Here is a 22,247-nt window from a genome sequence, read left to right on the forward strand (position 1 = left end):
TGGGCAAAGCTTCTTTTTAGAGTATGCGGCCCCCATATTCACACACCCACACGAAACGCCTGCTGAGTCTAGCTCACGAAGAAAACAACATTTGTGGCACAGAGAGGGCCTTCAGAGGCTCATTCTGTTGGAGGGAGAGAAGGATTTGAAGACATTTGGGTCTCCTCTGGCAAGTCAAAGGAAAAAACAAACCAAGAAAATCCTGATCTCAAACGTTGGAAATGCACCGTTGACCATACTGGTTGGATGCTATCCCCGGCTTCACATGGATGGGATTCATTTGCTTTGCAGAAGAAGTCGTGGGGAGAAAATAATAATCCTTACAAATAGCCAAGTAAGCAAATCACTTACCCATGTATCCTACTGTTCCTACCCTGCCGCGGATTAAATCTCCTTCAGGGATCTTCACTGCTAGGCCCAAATCGGATATTCTAATATGGCCTGAGAGGAAAACAAGAGGCATTTAGAACTGTTATAAACCAGTTAAAAACTGGCCCAGTGCCATGCTCTTTCAAATACAGGAAAAAAATTGAATTTATTTTGTCTCTCCAAATATCCCCATGAGCTTTCCTGGAGGGCGGGAGACATCACTAAGTTGTGAGGTCCCTGCCCGATTCTGGGTGTGGCAGATTTCTTCTTGGGAAAAATGTGAAATTTTTGTGATATTTGGAAATCCTTTGCCTACTGGGATCAGATTCAGAAAAAAATGTGGATGGAACCACCTCTACCTGCACTGTTCCCCCTCTCTTTGGGAGGCTGGGAAATTTGTGAGGGGAGAGGAAAGGAGAAGCCTTCCTGTCAATTCACAGAAGCCTAGGAGAGTTGCCTTGAAGGCCTAGGCCTCATCTGAGAAATGAGAAATAAATACTGAAAATAGCCAGCTCTAGAGGTTCTTCAGCTGCCTTCTCGAAGCTCCTTTCACCAAAGTCATGTTTGTGCTACGATCAGATCCTCCTCGAGGGCCTCCAATCACACCAGACGGGGCACGGATTTAGTTCAAGTTTATTCCAAAGAGTAGTTTTAACAACGATTTCCATATTCTCCGAAAGAGTGACACCACTCCCTGATTAACACAGGCATAAATGTGAATGGCTCGGGCTTTGAGCGAACGCTTTCTCTCCGAAGCTATTTTTGACTCGGCCCGATCGCTCTTGAAATGTGCTCTGTGGATGTCTCACAAAGGCAGGAAGGCTGGAATAATGAGGCTTAAGGATTTACACCCAGTCCGGGTTATGGGTGGCGAGCCCAGATAAACAGAGGCCAAGGACACAGCGGAGGCGTCATTCTCGGGTCGGAGATGCATGACAGCATGCAACCCGGGCTCCCCTGCAGTGGCCGTGGCGACTCGCAACGGCGGCAACAGGATGTTTAACTCGGTCCCGGGCAGAGGGGGGAAAAAAAGCCCTTGAATCAAGACCGCCGCCCTAACGATGCCGAGGACGAGAGGAAGACCCGACGGGATCCACTGAGAAACAAGAGGGGTGGCCATCTTGGAGGTCTGCCCTCTTTTGTAAGACCTGGAGGCGAGCGCTGGTTCAAGGAGAATCTTCTACAGATCTGAAGGATTTGATACGGCAAACACAGCACGGGCAGGGGCTGAAGCTTTTAAACGGCAGTAGCGTCCAGCCCACCGACACTGTCTGATTAATGACTGATTATTCACAGTGCTATAATCGGTAGCGGTAGAAACGGAGCAACTCACAGCTACCGTAATCATTCGTAACTAAAAAATCTGGAAGTTTTCTCCTCGGCCAGTATCGTGAAATTCACGAAGACCATCGGCCCATCCCCCAAACCTGTGGTTACAGTGGGGGGGGGCTTCAAATAAAGTCCAAGATCCTTCGAGCCCCTGTACCTTAACACCCAACATAGAACACTTAATAGGCAAAGCATCTCTTAATGTATTTGTTCTTTCTCAAGCACTCGGTACAGTATTTTGCGTGGACGCAACGTGGCCTAGTGGAAAGAACATGGCCCTGGGAGTCGGGGGACTCGGGTTCTAATCCCAGCTCTGCCACTTGTCTGCTGTGTGACCTTGGGCACGTCATTTACCTTCTCTATGCTTCAGTTTCCTCATCTGCAAAACGAGGTTTAAGTCTGTTAGCCCTATGTGGGACAGGGACCGTGACCACCCCACTTATTTTGTATCTACCCCAGTGCTTAGTACAGTGCTTGGCACATAGTAAGTGCTTAACAAACACCACAGTTATTACCATTCATCAGAAAGCCCTTAAGAAATTCCACCGATCTATCGATTGAATGGCCTCTTAACTTACCATAATCGTCTAAAAGGATGTTTTCTGGTTTCAAATCTCTGAAAATGAAAGATAATGGACATGTGAGTGGGAGGAGGAATTCACTGTAAAGGGGCACACATTTCAGCACTGAGCAGAACAGAGAGACTTTCTTCTCTTCCTGTGTGGGGGTGGACACCCCACTCACTAAGCAAGCCCCTTACTGCAGATCTGTACTGGTTTCCGGGATGGGCTGAATGAACAGTGGCTCAGGCCATGCACTTTCTCCTTTTCCGGTCCCGGGGATTGCGAGGGGTGGGGAGGGAGGGGGTTGGGTGGAGGGTGGGAAGGACGAGGAGCGCAGCTCACCCGAGACTGAAAAGAGGGTGAAGGTTTTGTTTTCCTGGCAACCAAGAGAATCCTCAATCCTCCCTCCTCATAGCCCTGGTTGGGCGTGGGGGGTGGGGGAAGGGGAGGTGGGGGGGAGAGGTCAAGCCCGGGGTCAGAGCCTACTGCATCCCCTGAATTTGAATTGGATACTGGCTTGTGATGGGGAAAGGAGAAGTCAGAGCTGGAAACGACTTAGGTGGGGGAGGTGGGTAGGTTATAAGCCCATCGAAAAAAAGGTCAGAACGTGAGGTGCAGCGTGGCCTAGCGGGAGAAGCCCAGGCTGGGAATCAGGAGAGTGGCATTCTAATCCCTGCTCTGCCACTTGCTTGCTCTGTGACCCGAGGCGAGACACTTACCACCTCTGGCCTTCAGTTTCCTCATCTGTAAGATGGAGACTAAGTACCCTTTCTCCCCCTTAGACTGTGAACCCTCATGTGGATGGGACCCAGTGCAGTGTTTGGTACATAGTGAGCATTTAACAAATACCACAGTTAATATCGTTAAAGTGGCCTCCATCAGGGTGATCCAGTTCTTTTCGGCCCAGCCTACCACAGCTATTCTCCCCCGTCAGAGTCTTAGTCAGAAAAAAAAACCCTCTTCCACCACCGGTCGCCCCACAAATTCTGGTCAGGAAGGAGACTGGGGGAAAGTTTTGCAGGACCAGGTAAGCAAACAAGGCACCGCTTAGATAGTTTCTTCTTCCATCCCCCGGGGCGATTTTTCTAACTCATTCTCTTTTCACTTCAGTGGAAACCAAACAGAAACAAAGGCAATGAGACGGTGTTCGGGGGCAGAGGGGGAGAAAGCCTGTTGTCACGAACATTCTTTCTTGTTTTTAGAACCTTCTTGACCCCTCAAGATAAACTCCACCAAGAGACCAACAGTACCATGTCTCCTTGTCAAACAAACGCTTCTGAAATATGTGAAGGGGAGGAGGGGGGTCAGAGGGACTAAGTCACAGGACTTCCCTTTACAGCCCACTGGCTGCTGATTGGCTACGGAGGGCCAATGCATCTCAGTGTTTCAGGAAGGAAAGGTCCATTTTTCAAGGTAGAGAGCCAATCGGGGAATATTCCGTTTCAGGTTTTATTTTAATTTTCTACACCGCGGTCAAAGGCGCATCAGTTGCTGACCGAATACCTTGCACAGTGGCCCATACCCAGCCTCCAAGAATTTGAAAGAATGATACGTAAGAAAACAGCCACATCCTTGTTTTATAAACACCCACAAACCCACAGCCGCCTCTCCACCGATGGCTTGGTTTTCGGCACCAGATCGCGACTACATCTGAGTTGGAGAAAGGCACCGAGGAACAGCGAAGAACTTCTCGATTTAAGGACCCCTGAAGACATCCACGACCCTCAAACGGACCGAGACAGAATGGCGTCAGGGGGAACCGACCCTTCTTAGAAATTCCACCGAGCTCCTTCTGGACGTCGACCCACACATACCTGTACACAGTGTTTTCCCTGTGGAGATCTTCCAAGCCGCAGAGAATCTCTGCCGCATAAAATAACGCTCTCTCCTCTTCAAAGCCTGGGTTTCCCATGTTATAGATGTGGAATTTTAAGTCGCCCCCATTCATTATGGTCAGGACTAAGCACAGCGCATCCTTTGTTTCATAGGCATAGGCTAAGTTGACCTGGGAACACATTTGCAACACACTTGTGACATAAACAGTGTAGGAACTCACCACTTCCTGTTTTCTTCAAAATTCAAAACGAGTGGAGGAGGAAGCAGCAGCAGCTGCATTCTGTCCATATCAACCCAAACAGGCCTAACTTAACTTGATCCTTGCCCTACCAACCAAGATCAAACAATGAAGCCCTCCAAGACAACGTGACTGAATTAGGATACTGCCAGTGGTTTAGCTTATTCTTCTTGCCCCGTCCCAAATTTACCCTTTAATTGTCCGGGATGCTCTCCGGATGAGGAACTAGCCGAGATTCCCAACACACTGTTCGTAGAAGAGAGGCATTCTTACAACAGCGGGGGAAAACTACATGTCGTTTCTAAGAGTCGAGTCCGCTTCAATAATTTCACATCAATGGCTTGTGACGTTCACCTTTTTTGATTAGACATATTTTCCCGAGTGAGAACAGGTGCATCCACAGCAAGATATTCTGGATAAAAGTCTTCCAATTGACAACAGACCCTGGCCTTCCCTTGAGCGCTGGCCAGACCATTACGCGTGGAAGCTCTCCAGGAAGACCTGGCATTGGGACCAGGAAAATCACAGGCGGAAATACCAGGATGCACCTTTCTCAGGACGGGGGTTGAAAAATGCCTGTCTTTCAGCACTCTTTTTGGTTTAGAGTTGATGGGGAGGGCTTTCCTCTACAGAAACCCAAGGTACGGTTCTGGTGATGCCCCAAGATCTAGTTGTTTTTGGAGACATCGGAGAGACGGAACTCTTTCGGGACCACGTTGACTTCTAGGTTTCCGATCCAATCTTCCTTGGAAGCGGACAGACTTTTAACGCACCTCCGGCCCCAGCCCCGCATCCGGCTAAATGCGGGTCAAGCCAAATTTGGCATCTCGCCCCTCACTGCGTGAGCTATTTTCAGAGGCACACCGAATGCGGGTCTTGTTTACCACTTGGCAAACCTTGAAACGTCAAGGAACAATAACTGGTTTTTTAATCACTGGAGGAAAAACGGCTGCTACGTTTTGCGGGATTTTTCCAAAGGAAAGTTAAAAGTCTGTGGGGACAGCCAGGTCTCTGACCGCTTCTTTCCGTGAGGAATACTTACTACAAACTGGCTGTTGACTTTTTCCAAGATCTGCTTTTCATTTAGTGCCATGGATTCTCCTTTCCTCTTTTTTATTCTTTTCTTCTCCAGCCTCTTGCAGGCATACATCTTACCTGTGGCACGAACCTGACAAGCGCAGACCTGAAAGTAAGAACGAGAAGGCAGTGTTTAGACTCGGCTCCCGTGCGCTAGGAGGCCGTGAATCTAGAAGAACAATTGCACCTCCTTGGTCCTCTGACAGTTCTCAATCTCTTCGAAGGCTCTGCGCTCTCATTTTGCTCAGCTAGGCCGAGATAGAAAATGGCAGACCCCACGGAGCCGCCTCCGATTGCCGACCGGCATTTGAAGGTCCACTCCAACACTGGACGGCAAAGGACTCGTGAAGAGGAATATTTAATGTCACCGTGGCCCGGAGAACACTTCGTTACGAAACCCATGGCAGTGAGATTGGAAAATAGCTCACCTCTCCGAAGCCGCCTTTACCGAGTACCCGATACTGCCGGAAAGTGTTTTTGGTCACTGGTTGTCTGGAAGGAAACAAGGAATCCGACATTGGCTTTACGGCATATGAAGGCCCATTTTCCTCTCATCTTTGCAATGAAAAAAGATGGACGCACGTTTTTCTAATCTCGTTATTTGATACCGAGGCACGATGTGAAGTCCTCCGTGCTGATAGGTAATAAAATTAAAACCAATCTGTTCCGGCATGTTTGTGAGTCATGGCTTCGGATAAAATCCAAGACCTTGTTAACAGGCTGGGCCCTGAACGAACGCCCAGCCTAGAAACGGTCTGATTTTCCCTCTTATGACTGAAACTACTAAATCCCATCACTATGCATGGAGAATGAGAGAAAGGTGAAATCATCTGAGAAAGTCCAAAGTCTTTTACTTACTAGTTCGCTTTTTGCACAAGATTAGATCCACTGCTCTACTTACATATATCCCCTCGCTAACCCATATTATTATTATCATTGTTGTTATATTTGTTAAGTGCTTACTATGTTCTAAGCACTGGAGTGGATATGAGATAATCAGGTTGGACACAGTCCCTGACCTACAAGGGGCTCACAGTCTTAATCCCCATTTTACAAATGAGGAGACTGAGGCACAGAGAAGTGAAATGACTGCCCAAGGTCACACAGCAGACAAGTGACAGAGCGAGGATTAGAACCCAGGTCCTTCTGACTTCCCGGCCCAGAGGAAGAATTCACTGTTTTGGACTTTGCCAGAGCTGGAGTTGAGAGGTAGCAGGGCCTTTGGTCTTAATCCTACCCTGTAGCCACGGAAGATGTCCCACACGCCCAGGGATTTGCCGGGTGGTCTGAAAGAACGGGTATTTAATCCCCATTCTATGGTTGAGGAAACTGAGGCACAGAGAACTTGTTATACAACATTAAAAACTTAGTGCAAGATCGTCTACCAAAGCAATACAACAGAACTCTAATCTCCTTGTTTGAAAAAGCCTTATGTATTGCCGAGTCCCAGGTCAGGAGAACTAAAGACAGTTTAGGTGGTAGATCCATAATATCGCTTTGCAGACCATCCATATGGAAAATCTCTATTCCGCCGATTTCTCTTCTGGCAGCCGAATAATACCCGGGCATCTAATCAGTTCTCATTTCATCAGAAATCCCACTCTTAAAACTCTTCTCCTTAAAAGACCTTCCTGCAAAACCTGGCATGCTTTCTGGCCCATTCTTTGAGTATTCGTGGAACTCTCATTAGTTTATCTACTGAAGGATGTTTATTTGCTGAAGACCTTAGAGCTTAACCCATATCAGTTTAAAAAAAAAAAAAACCAACACCAACAACAGTCTTTTCACAGCAGTCTTTTCGGCAAGAATCCACTCCCTCACAATTCTTTCTCATATAAATAATTAGCCAGAGGAAAACATTATTAACATATAGTCTCTGTTTACTTGGAGGTTATTTGTTTTACAGCTGGAATTAATACCACATCAAGGTTTTCCAGCCTAACTGTTTGCAATATTTGAAAACCAATGAGTAACTTTAGGTTACCAGAGAATTTAATTGTTGGGGGAGAATAAGAGTTCTACAACATCAGAGGAATCTCTGGGTTCACACTGAAAAAATATGAGTGTTAAAGAACCCCAACCAGAGAAATTGGAACTGATCCTAGCAGCGAGGAAGTTTGCCTTATGGAGGATTATTAACTCGTTCTGGTCTCTGGAGTATCTTTTACTATTCTTTAGCAGTTAGCCGAATTGTACTTTCCAAGCGCTTAGTACAGTGCTCTGCACACAGTAAGCGCTCAATAAATAATAATAATAATGTTGGTATTTGTTAAGTGCTTACTAGGTGCAGAGCACTGTTCTAAGTGCTGGGGTAGATACAGGGTATTCAGGTTGTCCCACATGAGGCTCACAGTCTTAATCCCCATTTTACAGATGAGGGAACTGAGGCACAGAGAAGTGAAGTGACTTGTCCACAGTCACACAGCTGACAAGCGGCAGAGCTGGGATTCGAACCCATGACCTCTGACCCCCAAGCCCGGGCTCCTTCCACTGAGCCACGCTGCTTCTCTATCACTTGGTGTCTGTGACACAGTCCACTTTTAATGTTCCACTTAGAGCAAAAAAAAGCGCAGTGAGCAGGAAGAGTACTCCACATGTCCTTTCCAAAAGTGAACTTCTTTCCTGCTAGCGTAACAGGTGAATGGATTTCTTAGGGGCGCAAGAAGCCCGGTGTAAAGGATAAACAATATGCTAGTGGAAGACCAAGGATGGGGTTGGACTGTTGGGTGAATAGAGTTGCTGGGGTCAGAGGCCACAAACAAAGGGATGATCAGATTAGCCTAGGAATTTTTCTGTTACACTCAATCGACGGATGTCTTGCCTTCGAATATTGTAATAATAATAAGGTTGGTATTTGTTAAGCGCTTACTATGTGCAGAGTTCTAAGTTCTATGTTCTAAGCGCTGGGGTAGATACAGGGTAATCAGGTTGTCCCACGTGGGGCTCACAGTCTTAATCCTCATTTTACAGATGAGGTAACTGAGGCACAGAGAAGTTCAGTGACTTGCCCACAATCACACAGCTGACAAGTGGAAGAGCCGGGATTCGAACTTGTGACCTCTGCCTCCCAAGCCCGGGCTTTTTCCACTGAGCCACGCTGCTTGTCCTGTATAATGTGTCAGAATTTTGAGCAGTTTCTGGATTTCAATCCAGAAGAATGTGTGAAAATATCGGCCCATACATGCAGACTCCCCTATTTCAATTTTCATGGGGATTCATTAGGCCGTTTTTAAAACAAAAGAGAATATATCCGGCCAAAAAGCCGGAGAGGAAGGCATTGTGGGGCCTATCAGAGAGGAAGGATATTCAATTCTTCTCGCATAAAAGTCAAAGGGATATCTCCAGGTACTGTACAGGAAACTGGCAAGTCCTGGTGTTATCAGAAATATTGGAGTTTTTAACCTTCAGATGTTCTGAACACAAGGATCCTAAAATTACAGAGACTCTAATGACCAGGGCAGAAGAAGAAATGGGGTTTTTCACTAGAAAATGGGGCTCCGGACACTACTTAGATTGTGAGCCCCATCTAGAACAGGGACTGAGTCTTCTGGCCTGGTTATCTTGTAGCTGACCCAGCGTTTACTAAGGCACATAATAAAGCGCTTAATATTATTATTATTATTACTAATATAAGAAAAAAGATGTCCATCGAACCACCCTGATCTTAAGGGTCTCATCAACACTGGCATTTAGTTAGCACTTACTATGTGCAGAACGCTGTACTAAGCGCTTGGGACAGTATAGTGCAACGGAATTTCGGCCCCCTTCTTTAGAGAGAAATGGATAGAACCATCACGGTCCATTCATTCACCTCGTGATTCATTTATGTGATAAACAAAGCTTGGAATCAAGAGCAAATATAGTGACGCTTAATTCCTGGAACGTAGCCAAACCCATCATTCTAGGAGAATCCCCGAAATGAGAAGACTGTGAGAGGGAAGCTTACCTTTCTAACCACTTCCACTGAAGAAATCTGTCGAAATACATGCTGCCCAGGTACTCTTGAAAAGGCTCTCCGCTTAGGTAGTCAAGGACGGATCTATCTCAGATGAAAAAACAGATGCGTATTTTATAATCCTGAGCTGGCGATAGGATAGCATCAATGTGCCACTGCAAGGGGCAGATGGGGGGCTCGTTTCTTTTGGTAGCTTAAAGAATTTGGGTCTCCTGAGCATGGAATGTGTCTGCTTATTGTTGTACTGTACTCTCCCCAACGCTTAGCACAGTGCTCTGCACATAGTAAGTGTTCTATAAATATGACTGACAATGAATGAATGACTGTAGAAGAGACCTGGGTGCAGGCAAGACTGGGGAAGTGGAAAACGCATCCTCTGTTTGACAGTGAGCAATGTTAGTTCGTGTGAGGATGAGGAGAGCAAAAGGGCCCCAAGAATGGGGAGAGGGGGAAGGTTCGGTGAGCCACACGCAGATTTTAAAAGAATTAACCACTGTGCGATCCTCGGTGAGGAGGAAAACTGGAATAACTGGGTTCGACTGGGGCTGAGATCTCCTCATAGCTCTTATTCATTCATTCATTCCTTTGTATTTACTGAGCGCTTATTGTATGCCGAGCACTGTACTAAGCACTTGGAAAGTACAATTCAGCAACAAATAGAGCCAATTCCTGCCCACAACGGGCACAAAGTCTAGAAGGGACAGACATCCAAACAAGTAAACAGGCATCAGTAGCATCATTATAAATAGAATTATAGCTATACACACATCATTAATAAAAATAAAACGAATTGTAATTATAAATATCTACATATATACACAAATGTTGTGGGGTGGGGAGGGGAGCAGAGCAAAGGGAGCGAGTCGGGGCGAGGGGGAGCAGAGGAAAAGAGGGGCTTAGTCTGGGAGGGCCTCCTGGGGGGAGGTGAGCTTTCAGTAGGGTTATTATTCAGTACGGTCATTAGTATGACTAATGAAGGCTGGGCTCTAGGCACCGATTTAATTTGACAGAAGCGGATCCAAAATGATGGAGACGAAGAACTAGGAAACGCTAACCCAGCTGCTTTCCGCTTGTTGGCAGCCCACCCGGTTTTCAGGACCAGCTCTGATCTGCCCCAACTCTGCTGTTGGCCTGAGGGCCTGGGAATAGGAAAAAAATCCACTTCCCGTCAATCTCTGTAAGAAGAGATGCCTGGGCCAGTCAGATAGGTAAATCAATCCATCAAACAATGGATCGTATTTATTGAGCACTCAGTGTGTGCACAGCACTATATTAAGCATTTGGGAGAGTGCGATATAACAGTCGGTAGACACGTTCCCTGTCCACAGAGGGCTTATAGTCTAGACAGACATTAATATAAATAAATAACTGCTGTGGGGCTGAGGGAGGGGTGAATAAAGGGTGCAAATCTAAGTGCGAGGGTGACAGGGAAGGGGGTGGGAGAAGAGGAAACGACGCTTAGTCGGGCGGGAAAGGTCTCCTGTAGGAGATGTGCCTCCAATAAAGCTTTGAAAGGGGGGAAAGTGAATGTCTGTCAGATACGGAGAGGGAGGGCGTTCCGGGCCAGAAAAATGTGGAACGCTTCACAATAACCTCAAACGCCCGTCTCGACCACTCCCCGCATAACTCTGAGGTCTTTAGGGCAGAGTTCGCCCCCCCCCCCGCCCACGTGCCTGCCCAGCCGGGGAGGAACAGTCTCCCCGCTGTTGGGACAAGGGGACGGTGGATCAAGAACAGCCCTGCCAGAAGCTGGAATGAGCCCAAGGACTGTTCATCCCTGCTGAGGGACCATCCCTGTTGGGTCTTCAGCGGGGATGGACACTATTTCTCTCGTTGTCGTCCTTGTTTATCGCTGAATCTTCCCGGTCGTCTCATTCCCGGAGGATCCGTCGGCTCCCTCTTTTGGAATGTGAGCCACCTGGAACAGTCCTGTTCCTCTCTAGAGTGCTCAGTACAATACTTGGCACAGAGTGACCGCTCGATAATAACCGCAATAGCTGAGCCCGGGAAACATCACTCCGGCTAGCTGTGGAGATATCCGAGCTTTATCCTCGGTCAATCCGTCAGGCAGTCCTATTTATTGAGCTTATTTATGTGTGCGGGGCCCTGTACTAAGCGCTTGGGAGAGTACAATATAACGATATAACAGCCGCAATCCCTGCCCGCAGCAAGTTACAGTCTAGAGGGGGACAAAGACATTAATGTAAACAAAATTACTGATATGTACATGAGTGCTGTGGGGCTGGAAGGGGGGGAGAGTAAGGGGGACAAGTCAGGGCGATGCAGGGGTGGAGAAAAAGGATGAGGGCTTAGTCAGGGAAGGCCTCTTGGAGGAGATGTGCCTAAAGCTTTGAAGTTGGGGAGAATAACTGTTCAACTCTGCGTGTGGAGATGCCACTTTTCTGCCCGTGATAAGGATAGGGAGGAAGAGCTGCACGGCCTTATCTCTTCACACACATAGCAACAACACATGGTGAAAGAGCGGGTTGTTTGCTTCTTGTGTGAAATTCCCACGCAAAGGAGGAAAAGATCTGTACGCCAGGAAGTGAGGAGACCATTTTACTCATCATTAATGGTAGTTATGGAGAGCACACTGTGTGCCGAGCACTGTAATAAGTGCTTGGGAGAGTACGACAGAACAGAATTGGACACGTTTTCTGTCCACAACGAGTTTGCAGTCTAGAGGGACCACGGAGCCCCTAGAAGGATGGGCAAGGATTTTATCCATTCATTCATTTATTTATTCGTATTTATTGAGCGCTTACTGTATGCAAAGCCTGTACCGCGTGCTTGGGAGAGTACAATTTGCAACAAACGGACAGATTCCCAGCCCACAGTGAGCTCAAGGTCTTCAGCTGGTTGGTAGCCAAGTCTGTGCAGAATCGAATCCATCGATCCCCTGACTTGGGCTTTGTGGGCAAGAAACGGGTCTACCTACTCTGTTGTATTTTACTCTCCCAAGTGCTCAGTACAGTGCTCAGCACACAGTAAGTGCTACATGAATACCTTTGATACATTGCACTGGACTAGCCACTTGAATCTCTTCGTGTAGCTAGACATCCAGCTGGCCGAGAACCACATTTCGGGGGTTACGGAAAGGCCCGGATTTGCATTCGGAAATGCTCCGTCGATCCATTTTATGCCAACAGACTAGACCTCAGACCTCAAATTTTCTAGGCTTCCCTAGGTACATATGAAGATGGAAGGTATAATTTGATTAGCCTCGCACAGCTGTCCAAGAGGGCTTAAGTAATTACTTATACGGAGACCCACTGAAACAGGTTCCTTTGACCATAATTGGTTTTAAATGGATTCCATCTTAAATGGACCATAAATAGGTGCATTTGGGTATACCCAAGTACTTGCCCTATATGCATATAAACCATATAATTGTGGTTTATTCATGGTTTATGCGAGATGAATATTTATACAGAGAAGCTTTTTGTGCAGGAGGCTAAGGGCTTCATCTTACTTTTCTAAAATTCAGTACCCTTAGTAAATGACGACAAGAGGTGATAAAGAACTGCTCTCTTCATCTTCATAAGTCACCCAGAGATGTTTCAAGCTCTACATTCACGAGCGATTTACTAATCGATCGATTTTTCACTCCTTACGGTGAGCCGTAACCATTCGCTATTCAGAGCCGCGTCAACTCGGAACCCAAAGGTTGGCTACGGTTTCCTTACGAAGAAAGAAACCCTCCAATTTACCTCCTGAGCAGCCAATGGCGAGACACCAAAACAACAAACCAGCTATCTGCTCAACCGACTGAAAGATCCTAGACCCTGAAACGCCATCCTCTCCTCCCCGGTCCTTTTCTGAATCTGGATTCACACCAGCCACTTGCCAGAAACCAAACTGGGATCGTTCTGAGGGAACAGTCTGTGGCTTCCATTTCCCTTGGACAATAAGTGCAGCCACACCTACGTGCCCTGCCTTCCGCTCCGGCCCGCTCCGACTGGAGTCCCGTCCACGGTCATTACGGCGGGGTGGGAGTCGGAGCCAACGTGAAATCCCGTTTGTTATTGCAGGGAGCCTCAAACGAGCTGCCTTTCCACCAGTGCAGAGAATAACTGGAAACATAAAGGTCAGCAGCGGGAGCCAAACGAGTGAAGGACACGAGGGCCCATTTCATAAATCCCCATTACATCATCCGAGGCGAAACAGAATGTGCTCGGCCCCAGGCCATGCGGGTCTGTTTTCGATGAGCCCGACTTTTCGCTTTTCTGGTGTGCGTGCGGGTGTGTGTTTTGGGTTTATGATCTTCTGGCAAAATACAAACGAGTTCAAGCCTTGGAAATGCAAGTTGAATCCCAAGCACCGTAAGGCCGGCAGCCCAGACGGGCGACCTCCGACAAGGTAACCCGCCGCTCGGCGGGCACGAAGATGAAAGAATGCCCAGGAGGGGAGAGCTCTCCCTGCTTTAGGAAAGTCTGATGGGATCCGAGCGGGGCGGGGAGGGGGAGAAATCCCATTGAAGGATTTCTGGAAAATCCAGGCAGGGCGAAGTTTGCACATTCCTCTGTCTAAATGGACTGAATAGCCACTTAATTTTTATTCCCTTTGAAACGGAGATGTTTTCTTTGGAATCGCCGTGATTGTATCTCTTTGCACACAGCGTGAAGTCTACGGCTGATTTGCTTGGCTGGAACATTCCTTCAAATACCTGAAACACTAAGGGCCTGTATGTGCAGCCTGTAGAATGGAATGGAAATAGTTGCTATATTTAATACAGATGAAATGCTCTCGCCACTTGTCAGGCGGCTGTCCTGAATTAATAAAGGGAAGCTGCGGGAAGACCGCATCGCACATCCAGATGATAATTCCTCCCCTCCCCGCTTTATCTTCCCCACCGTCCCCGCCTGAGCGTGTGCTCTTCAGATGTCAGTCATACTTACTTTGCACAGTGAGCAAAAAGTTCTTTCCCGGGGCTCAGTTCAAGTTTCTCTTCGGTCTGGTGCACCAGGTCCTGACTTACTTCTGCCACATAAACTGGAGACTAGAACGAAGAGAGGGCAGAAAAGGAAGAGAGGGGGTCATGGGTGGGAAAGAGCAGAGCCCTGGGCTTTCTCTAGCGGCTTCCCTTGATCCTTCCCGTTGCCTCTAAAAGGTCGTCGACTGCGAGCAAAGGACGGACAAACCATTTGGTCAGAATCTGGCCGTGGGACGTCGGACCCGACGGGAAGACCATTCAGGCTCTCGTGTCCTCATCAAACAACCCCTTGCCCGTAGGTAAAAAATGCGTGCTTTTCCAGGCACGGTCCCTACTCGTGGGACATACGGAATAGCCGAAGGAACGTCAGCCAGGCAGCCCTTTACACCTACCCACTCTGCCATCGAAATACACGGTATTTTCTCTCTCTCAGCCCATTCTCTGGGGCTTTGGTTTGGAGATTTGGGGGGGGGTCCCTTATTAAACAAGGTTTCCCGGTTTGATGTCGTCAGCGGTTACCAGAGTAGCCCAACCACTTCTGCTCACAAACAGCACTGCACAGAGTAAGCGCGCAATAAATACGACTGAAGAAATGAATGAATAGCCTGTTGGAATGAGTATTGGTCTGGGAGTCAGAAGACCCAGGTTCTACTCTTGGCTACACCACTCGCTGGCTGTGTGACGTTCGGCAAGTCAGCTAACTTCTCTGTGCCTCAGTTTCCTCGTCTGTAAAATGGGGATTTAATACCTGCTCTAACTCCTTAGCGCCTTCTGGGACATGGAGCGGGTACAGCCTGATTAGCTTGTGTCTCCCCAGCACTTACTAGAGTGAACTGGCACAGAGTAAGTGCTTAATAAATTCCATGATTTATTATTAGTATCATCAGTGCGTTAAAAGAATTATTTCCCTCCTCACCTTACCAACAGTTTGCTTTGGGAGGATTTATACAATCCAAGGTTTCGGAACCAAGTGTTCTGGAAAACTGAAAAATGGGTCATGACTTCCTGACAAATATTTTAATAATTTAATATTATATGATTATTATTAATAACAACGATAATAGCGATGAAAGTGGTATTGATTAAGCACTTATTTTGTGCCAGGCACTGTACTAAGCACTGGGGTAGATAAGAGCTAATCAAGTTGAGCATACTCCGTGTCCCGCCTGAGGCTCGTATTCTTAATCCCCATTTTATAGAAGAGGAAATTGAGGCACAGAGAAGTAAAGCGATTTGCTCAAGGTCACACAGCAGACAAGTGGCAGAGCCAGGATTAGAACCCAGGTCCTTCTGATTCCCAGGCCCACGCTCTTTCCACTAGGCCACGCTGCTTCTTGTGGATCTCGTGGCTTCTCCAGATTATTACTTTAACTTAGATCCCGTAGTGGGGCGGCAAGTGAAGGAGAAAAATCTACCATCCAAAGGATGTTGTAGCAATATTTGAATGGGAAAAATTATTTATATTAGCTTATATTAGTGTCTGCCTCCTCGTCTAGACTGTAAGCTCATCGTGGGGAGGGAAAGTGTCTACCAACTCTGTTGTACTGTACTCTCACAAGCGCTTAGTACAGTGTTCTGCATACAGTAAGCATTCAATTCCTCCCTCCCTCTCCCCCTTCCGTCCACACATTCCTACGGTGGCCGCTCAGAGACATCAAGGTGGCCTTCAGGCCTGCAACGGGCTACCTCTACTCAGACGACCCAGCAAAACCCTGGGCATTTGGGACATCCTCCACGGCAACAGGGTGGGATTAAGACCAAAGGCCCTGCTGTTTCTCAACTCCAGCTCTAGGAAAATCCAAAACAATGAATTCCCCCTCCCACTTAGGCCGTGAGCATCATTCAGGATAGGGACTGTATCCAACCTAATTAACTTGTACCTACCCCAGCTCTTAGAACAGTGCTTGACATATAGTTAGCCCTTAAAAAATACCATAAAAAATTAACTGCCCAGTCCACTGGCCAAATACTTGTAGGGGCATTGATGACGCTGGCACTGGAGGGCTCTCAGAGCCTGTGGGCTGGTTCCTTAGGGTGGGGATTATTATTATTTTATTATTCTAATCATTATCATCAACAACATTTATCATCTGCTTACAATGAGTACAGCACCGGACAGGGAACTCTCCGTCTGAATATGGGAAGACAGACCCGTAGAACACCAAGGCTAAAACCCCATCCGGAAGAACAGGTTAAAATGCAGCAATTCAAAATTCCAGAGGAAACATGGAAGAGTTGACCACCGCCCGGAAGGAACACTCTCCGAGCATCTCACCACTCCAGACAGCCTGGTCCTCGGCGAGAGGTGCCTCAACTTTTCCAAGAATCAGTGGCAGCAAAGTGAGGACTAGCCTCTTGGGATGGGGGGTGGGAGGATGCTGGTGATCCTGGCCTCAAATCACGTCCCGGCCTACCCACGGCCGGCTAAACCCCACCTCGGCACCTAGTGGGCAGAGAGCCGAGAGCTGATCACATCGGCACCGATCTGCATTTTCACTCGGAGAATATCGGCTCGAAACACCCAGAATTAACCCAGAGGAAAAGAGGAGAGATCTGCCTTTTCAAGGAAATTCAACTCTGAATTGCCCTGGCTAACAGGTAATGAAGAAAGCACTGATTAATGAAATCCTCGGTTCAACCTCTTCTCCCAGTAACGGTAACAGAGAGCAGAAACACTTAATCCAGCGGGGTAGAGAACGGAGCAAACACCCATCCACTGATCTGAACTTCTGCCCCTGAAGGCTGGTATACTGGTTTTGATTGTTTTGTTCTATCTTGTCCTATTCTGATTCCTGAGCTGCTGGAAAGAGGCTCCCTAATTAGACAGGAGCTTCTCTGGCCTTATATTATTGGCACTGGAGCCTGTTCCTGGCATTTCTTTCCCTCTGCTCCTCTCCCTCTACAATTGACTGTCGATCGTCACCACCCGATCAAGAGAGGAACTCAAGTGGAGTCCTGAGTCTGCTAGTGTCCGATACGGTGATATCAGCCTAAACTAGAAGTCTCTTTCTCAAACGTCCTGAGATGTTTGGAGGAGGAGTGGGAAGCGGCGTGGTCCAGCGGAAAGAGCCCGGGTTTAGGAGTCAGAGGTCGTGGGTTCTGATCCCGACTCCGCCACTTGTCAGCTGTGTGACTTTGGGCAAGTCGCTTACCTGCTCGGTGCCTCAGTTACCTCATCTGTAAAATGGGGATTAAGACTGTGAGTTCCGCGTGGGACAACCTGATTACCCTCTATTTACCCCAGCGCTTAGAACAGTGCTTGGCACATAGTAAGCGCATAACAAATACCAACATTATTATTACTGTTATTATGGTCAGTAGCTACACTGACAGCAGACTCACAGACCACAGTTGCAAAATGACAGTTTAATGCAGAGACAGATGGTCCACGCTGAGAAGCAGTGTGGCTTAGCAGAAAGAGCCCGGGCTTGGGAGTCAGAAGTGGTGAGTTCTAATCCTGGCTCTGCCGCTTGTCAGCTGTGGGACTTGGGGTAAGTCACTTAACTTCTCTGGGGCTCGGTTACCTCATCTGTAAAATGGGGTTTAAGACTGTGAGCCCCACCTGGGATAACCTTATTACCTTGTACCTACTCCAGCACTTGGAACAGTGCTTGGCACATAGTAAGCACTTAACATCTCCGCCCCTGTCCTCTCCCCCTCCCTTCAGGCTCGCATCTCCTCCCGCCTCCGGGACGTCTCCACCTGGATGTCGGCCCGCCACCTAAAACTCAACATGAGCAAGACTGAGCTCCTCATCTTCCCTCCTAAACCCGGTCCTCTCCCAGACTTCTCTATCACCGTCGATGGCACGACCGTCCTTCCCGTCTCTCGGGCCCGCGATCTCGGTGTCATCCTTGACTCGTCTCTCTCGTTCACCCCACACATCCTATCCGTTACCGAGACCTGCCGGTCTCACCTCTACGATATCGCCAAGATCCGCCCTTTCCTCTCCACCCAAACGGCTACCTTACCGTTACGGGCTCTCGTTATATCCCGGCTAGACTACTGTGTCAGCCTTCTCTCTGACCTCCCTTCCTCCTCTCTCGCCCCGCTCCGGTCTATTCTTCACTCCGCTGCCCGGCTCATCTTCCTGCAGAAACGATCCGGGCATGTCACTCCCCTTCTTAAACAACTCCAGTGGTTGCCCATCGACCTCCGCTCCAAACGAAAACTCCTCACTCTAGGCTTCGAGGCTCTCCATCACCTTGCCCCTTCCTACCTCTCCTCCCTTCTCTCTTTCTACCGCCCACCCCGCACGCTCCGCTCCTCCGCCGCCCACCTCCTCGCCGTCCCTCGGTCTCGCCCATCCCGCCGTCGACCCCGGGGTCGCGTCCTGCCGCGGTCCCGGAACGCCCTCCCTCCTCACCTCCGCCAAACTGATTCTCTTTCCCTCTTCAAAACCCTACTTAAAACTCACCTCCTCCAAGAGGCGTTCCCAGACTGAGCTCCTCTTCTCCCTCTACTCCCTCTGCCATCCCCCCTTTACCTCTCCGCAGCTAAACCCTCTTTTTCCCCTTTTCCCTCTGCTCCTCCACCTCTCCCTTCCCATCCCCACAGCACTGTACTCCTCCGCTCAACTGTATATATTTTCGTTACCCTATTTATTTTGTTAATGAATTGTACATCGCCTCGATTCTATTTAGTTGCCACTGTTTTTAAGAGATGTTCTTCCCCTTGACGCTGTTTAGTGCCATTGTTCTTGTCTGTCCGTCTCCCCCGATTAGACCGTAAGCCCGTCAAACGGCAGGGACCGTCTCTATCTGTTGCCGACTTGGTCATCCCAAGCGCTTAGTACAGTGCTCTGCACATAGTAAGCGCTCAATAAATACTATTGAATGAATGAATGAACAAATACCATCATTATTACTATTTCTTATACTCGATAGTTTTCTCTGTCTCTTTCTCCCTCTCTCCTGGATTTACAATTCTGATGGTAACCATCATTAGAGAAGCAGTGTGGACGGGAAGAACGTGGGCCTGAGAGTCAAGACACTTGGGCTCAATCATTCAATAAATCAATCCAATTTATTGAGTGTTTACTGTGGGCAGAGCGCTGTTCTAAGTGCTTGGGAGAGTACAATATAACAGACTTATTCTCTGCCCACAATAAACTTACAGTCTACAGGGGGAGATAGTCTTGAAATAAATTACAAATACATACATAAATGCTGTGCGGTTGGGGTGACTAAAGGGAGTAAAGGGCGATGCAGAAGAGAGTCGCAGAGAAAAAGGGGGTTTAGTCAGGGAAGACCACTTGGAGGAGATTCATTCATTCAATAGTATTTATTGAGCGCTTACTATGTGCAGAGCACTGTACTAAGCGCTTGGAATGAACAAGTCGGCAACAGATAGAGACGGTCCCTGCCGTTTGACGGGCTTACGGTCTAATCGGGGGAGACGGACAGACGAGAACGATGGCAATAAAAAGAGTCGAGGGGAAGAACATCTCGCAAAAACCGATGGCAACTAAATAGAATCAAGGCGATGTACATTTCATTAACAAAATAAATAGGGTGATGAAAATATATACAGTTGAGCAGACGAGTACGGTGCTGAGGGGATGGGAAGGGAGAGGGGGAGGAGCAGAGGGAGATGGGGGGAAAAGAGGGTTAAGCTGCGGAGAGGTGAAGGGGGGGGCGGTAGAGGGAGTAGAGGGAGAAGGGGAGCTCAGTCTGGGAAGGCCTCTCGGAGGAGGTGAGTTTTAAGTAGGGTTTTGAAGAGGGGAAGAGAATCAGTTTGGCGGAGGTGAGGAGGGAGGGCGTTCCGGGACCGCGGGAGGACGTGGCCCGGGGGTCGACGGCGGGATAGGCGAGACTGAGGGACGGCGAGGAGGTGGGCGGCGGAGCGGAGTGTGCGGGGTGGGCGGTGGAAAGAGAGAAGGGAGGAGAGGTAGGAAGGGGCAAGGTGACGGAGAGCCTCGAAGCCTAGAGTGAGGAGTTTTTTGTTTGGAGCGGAGGTCGACAGGTAACCACTGGAGGTGTTTAAGAAGGGGAGTGACAGGCCCAGATCGTTTCTGCAGGAAGATGAGCCGGGCAGCGGAGTGAAGAATAGACCGGAGCGGGGCGAGAGAGGAGGAAGGGAGATCGGAGAGAAGGCTGACACAGTTGTCTAGCCGGGATATAACGAGAGCCCGTAACGGTAAGGTAGCCGTTTGGGTGGAGAGGAAAGGGCGGATCTTGGCGATATCGTAGAGGTGAGACCGGCAGGTCTCGGTAACGGATAGGATGTGTGGGGTGAACGAGAGAGACGAGTCAAGGATGACACCGAGATCGCGGGCCCGAGAGACGGGAAGGATGGTCGTGCCATCCACGGTGATAGGGAAGTCTGGGAGAGGACCGGGTTTGGGAGGGAAGATGAGGAGCTCAGTCTTGCTCCTTGAAGATGTGGCGGGCCGACATCCAGGGGGAGACATCCTGGAGGCGGGAGGAGACGCGAGCCTGAAGGGAAGGGGAGAGGACAGGGGATGTAGATCTGCGTGTCATCTGCGTAGAGATGGTAGTCAAAGCCGTGAGAGCGAATGAGTTCACCGAGGGAGTGAGTGTAAATGGAGAACAGAAGAGGGTCGAGAACTGACCCTTGAGGAACTCCAACAGTTAAAGGATGGGAGGGGGAGGAGGCTCCAGCGAAGGAGACCGAGAATGACCGGCCAGAGAGATAAGAGGAGAACCGGAAGAGGACGGAGTCCTTACTTAAAACTCACCTCCTCCAAGAGGTCTTCCCAGACTGAGCTCCTCTTCTCCCTCTACTCCCTCTACCACTCCCCCTTCACCTCTCCGCAGCTTAACCCTCTTTTCCCCCCATTTCCCTCTGCTCCTCCCCCCTCCCTTCCTATCCCCTCAGCACTGTACTCGTCTGCTCAACTGTATATATTTTCATCACCCCATTTATTTTGTTAATGAAATGTACATCGCCTCGATTCTATTCAGTTGCCATCGGTTTTTACGAGATGTTCTTCCCCTCGACTCTATTTATCGCCATCGTTCTCGTCTGTCCGTCTCCCCCGATTAGACCGTAAGCCCGTCAAACGGCAGGGACCGTCTCTATCTGTTGCCGACTTGTTCATTCCAAGCGCTTAGTACAGTGCTCTGCACATAGTAAGCGCTCAATAAATACTATTGAATGAATGAATGAAGTGAAGCCAAGGTGAGATAAGGTATGGAGGAGAAGGGGATGGTCGACAGTGTCAAAGGCAGCAGAGAGGTCAAGGAGGATTAGAATGGAGTAGGAGCATTGGATTTGGCAAGAAGGAGGTCACGGGTGACCTTAGAGAGAGGAGTCTCGGTAGAGTGGAGGGGACGGAAGCCAGATCGGAGGGGGTCCGGGAGAGAATGGGAGTTAAGGAATTCTAAGCAGCGATTGTAGACGACTCGTTCTAGGATTTTGGAAAGGAAGGGTAGTAGGGAGATAGGGTCAAGAGCGGGTATGCCTTCAGTTAGGCTTTGAAGGGGTAGAGTGATTGTCTCTCAGATATAAAGAGGGAGGGCGTTCCAGGCCAGAGTCGTGATGTGGGCGAGAGGTCAGCAGCGAGATAGACAAGATCGAGGTACAGTGAGTAGGTTGACATTAGAGGAGCAGAGTGTGCGGACTGTGTTGTACCAGAAAAGCATTAAGGTGAGGTAGGAAGGGGCAAGGTGATTGAGTGCTTTAAAGTCAATGGTAAGGAGCTTTTGTTTGACGTGGAACTGGATGGGCAACCCCTGGAAGTCCTTGAGGAGTGGGGAAACCTGGACTGAACGTTTTCGTAGAAACAAGATCAGGGCAGCAGAATGAAGTATGGACTGGAGTGGGGAGAGGCAAGAAATGGGGAAGGCAGCAAGAGGATGGTACAGTTATCAAGGCAGATGGGATAAGTGCTTGGATTAATGCGGTAGCGGTCTGGATGGAGAGGAAAGGGCGGATTTTGGCGATATTGAGGAAGCTGAACTGACCGGATTTAGTGAGAGACTA

The 22,247-nt window shown here is 48.6% G+C and overlaps 1 protein-coding gene across 2 annotated transcripts in view; it reads right to left on the reverse strand.

Annotated features, from left to right (window-relative positions):
- The window catches only part of GRK5 (G protein-coupled receptor kinase 5), a 263,650-nt gene that overhangs the window by 32,416 nt on the left and 208,987 nt on the right, over window positions 1-22,247 (reverse strand). The window contains exons 5-11 of one of the 2 annotated variants that reach the window (XM_029080574.2): window positions 14,266-14,366; window positions 9,359-9,451; window positions 5,841-5,904; window positions 5,378-5,518; window positions 4,076-4,266; window positions 2,277-2,314; window positions 352-441 (exon numbers count right to left, since the gene is read on the reverse strand). In XM_029080574.2, coding sequence (XP_028936407.1) covers window positions 352-441; window positions 2,277-2,314; window positions 4,076-4,266; window positions 5,378-5,518; window positions 5,841-5,904; window positions 9,359-9,451; window positions 14,266-14,366 — 718 coding nt within the window. Of the gene's footprint in view, window positions 1-351; window positions 442-2,276; window positions 2,315-4,075; window positions 4,267-5,377; window positions 5,519-5,840; window positions 5,905-9,358; window positions 9,456-14,265; window positions 14,367-22,247 lie in introns of those variants that run through there. The other variant, XM_029080575.1, reaches the window with a different exon arrangement.

Source organism: Ornithorhynchus anatinus, chromosome 16, assembly GCF_004115215.2.
Source record: "Ornithorhynchus anatinus isolate Pmale09 chromosome 16, mOrnAna1.pri.v4, whole genome shotgun sequence".
NCBI classification, from domain to species: domain Eukaryota; kingdom Metazoa; phylum Chordata; class Mammalia; order Monotremata; family Ornithorhynchidae; genus Ornithorhynchus; species Ornithorhynchus anatinus.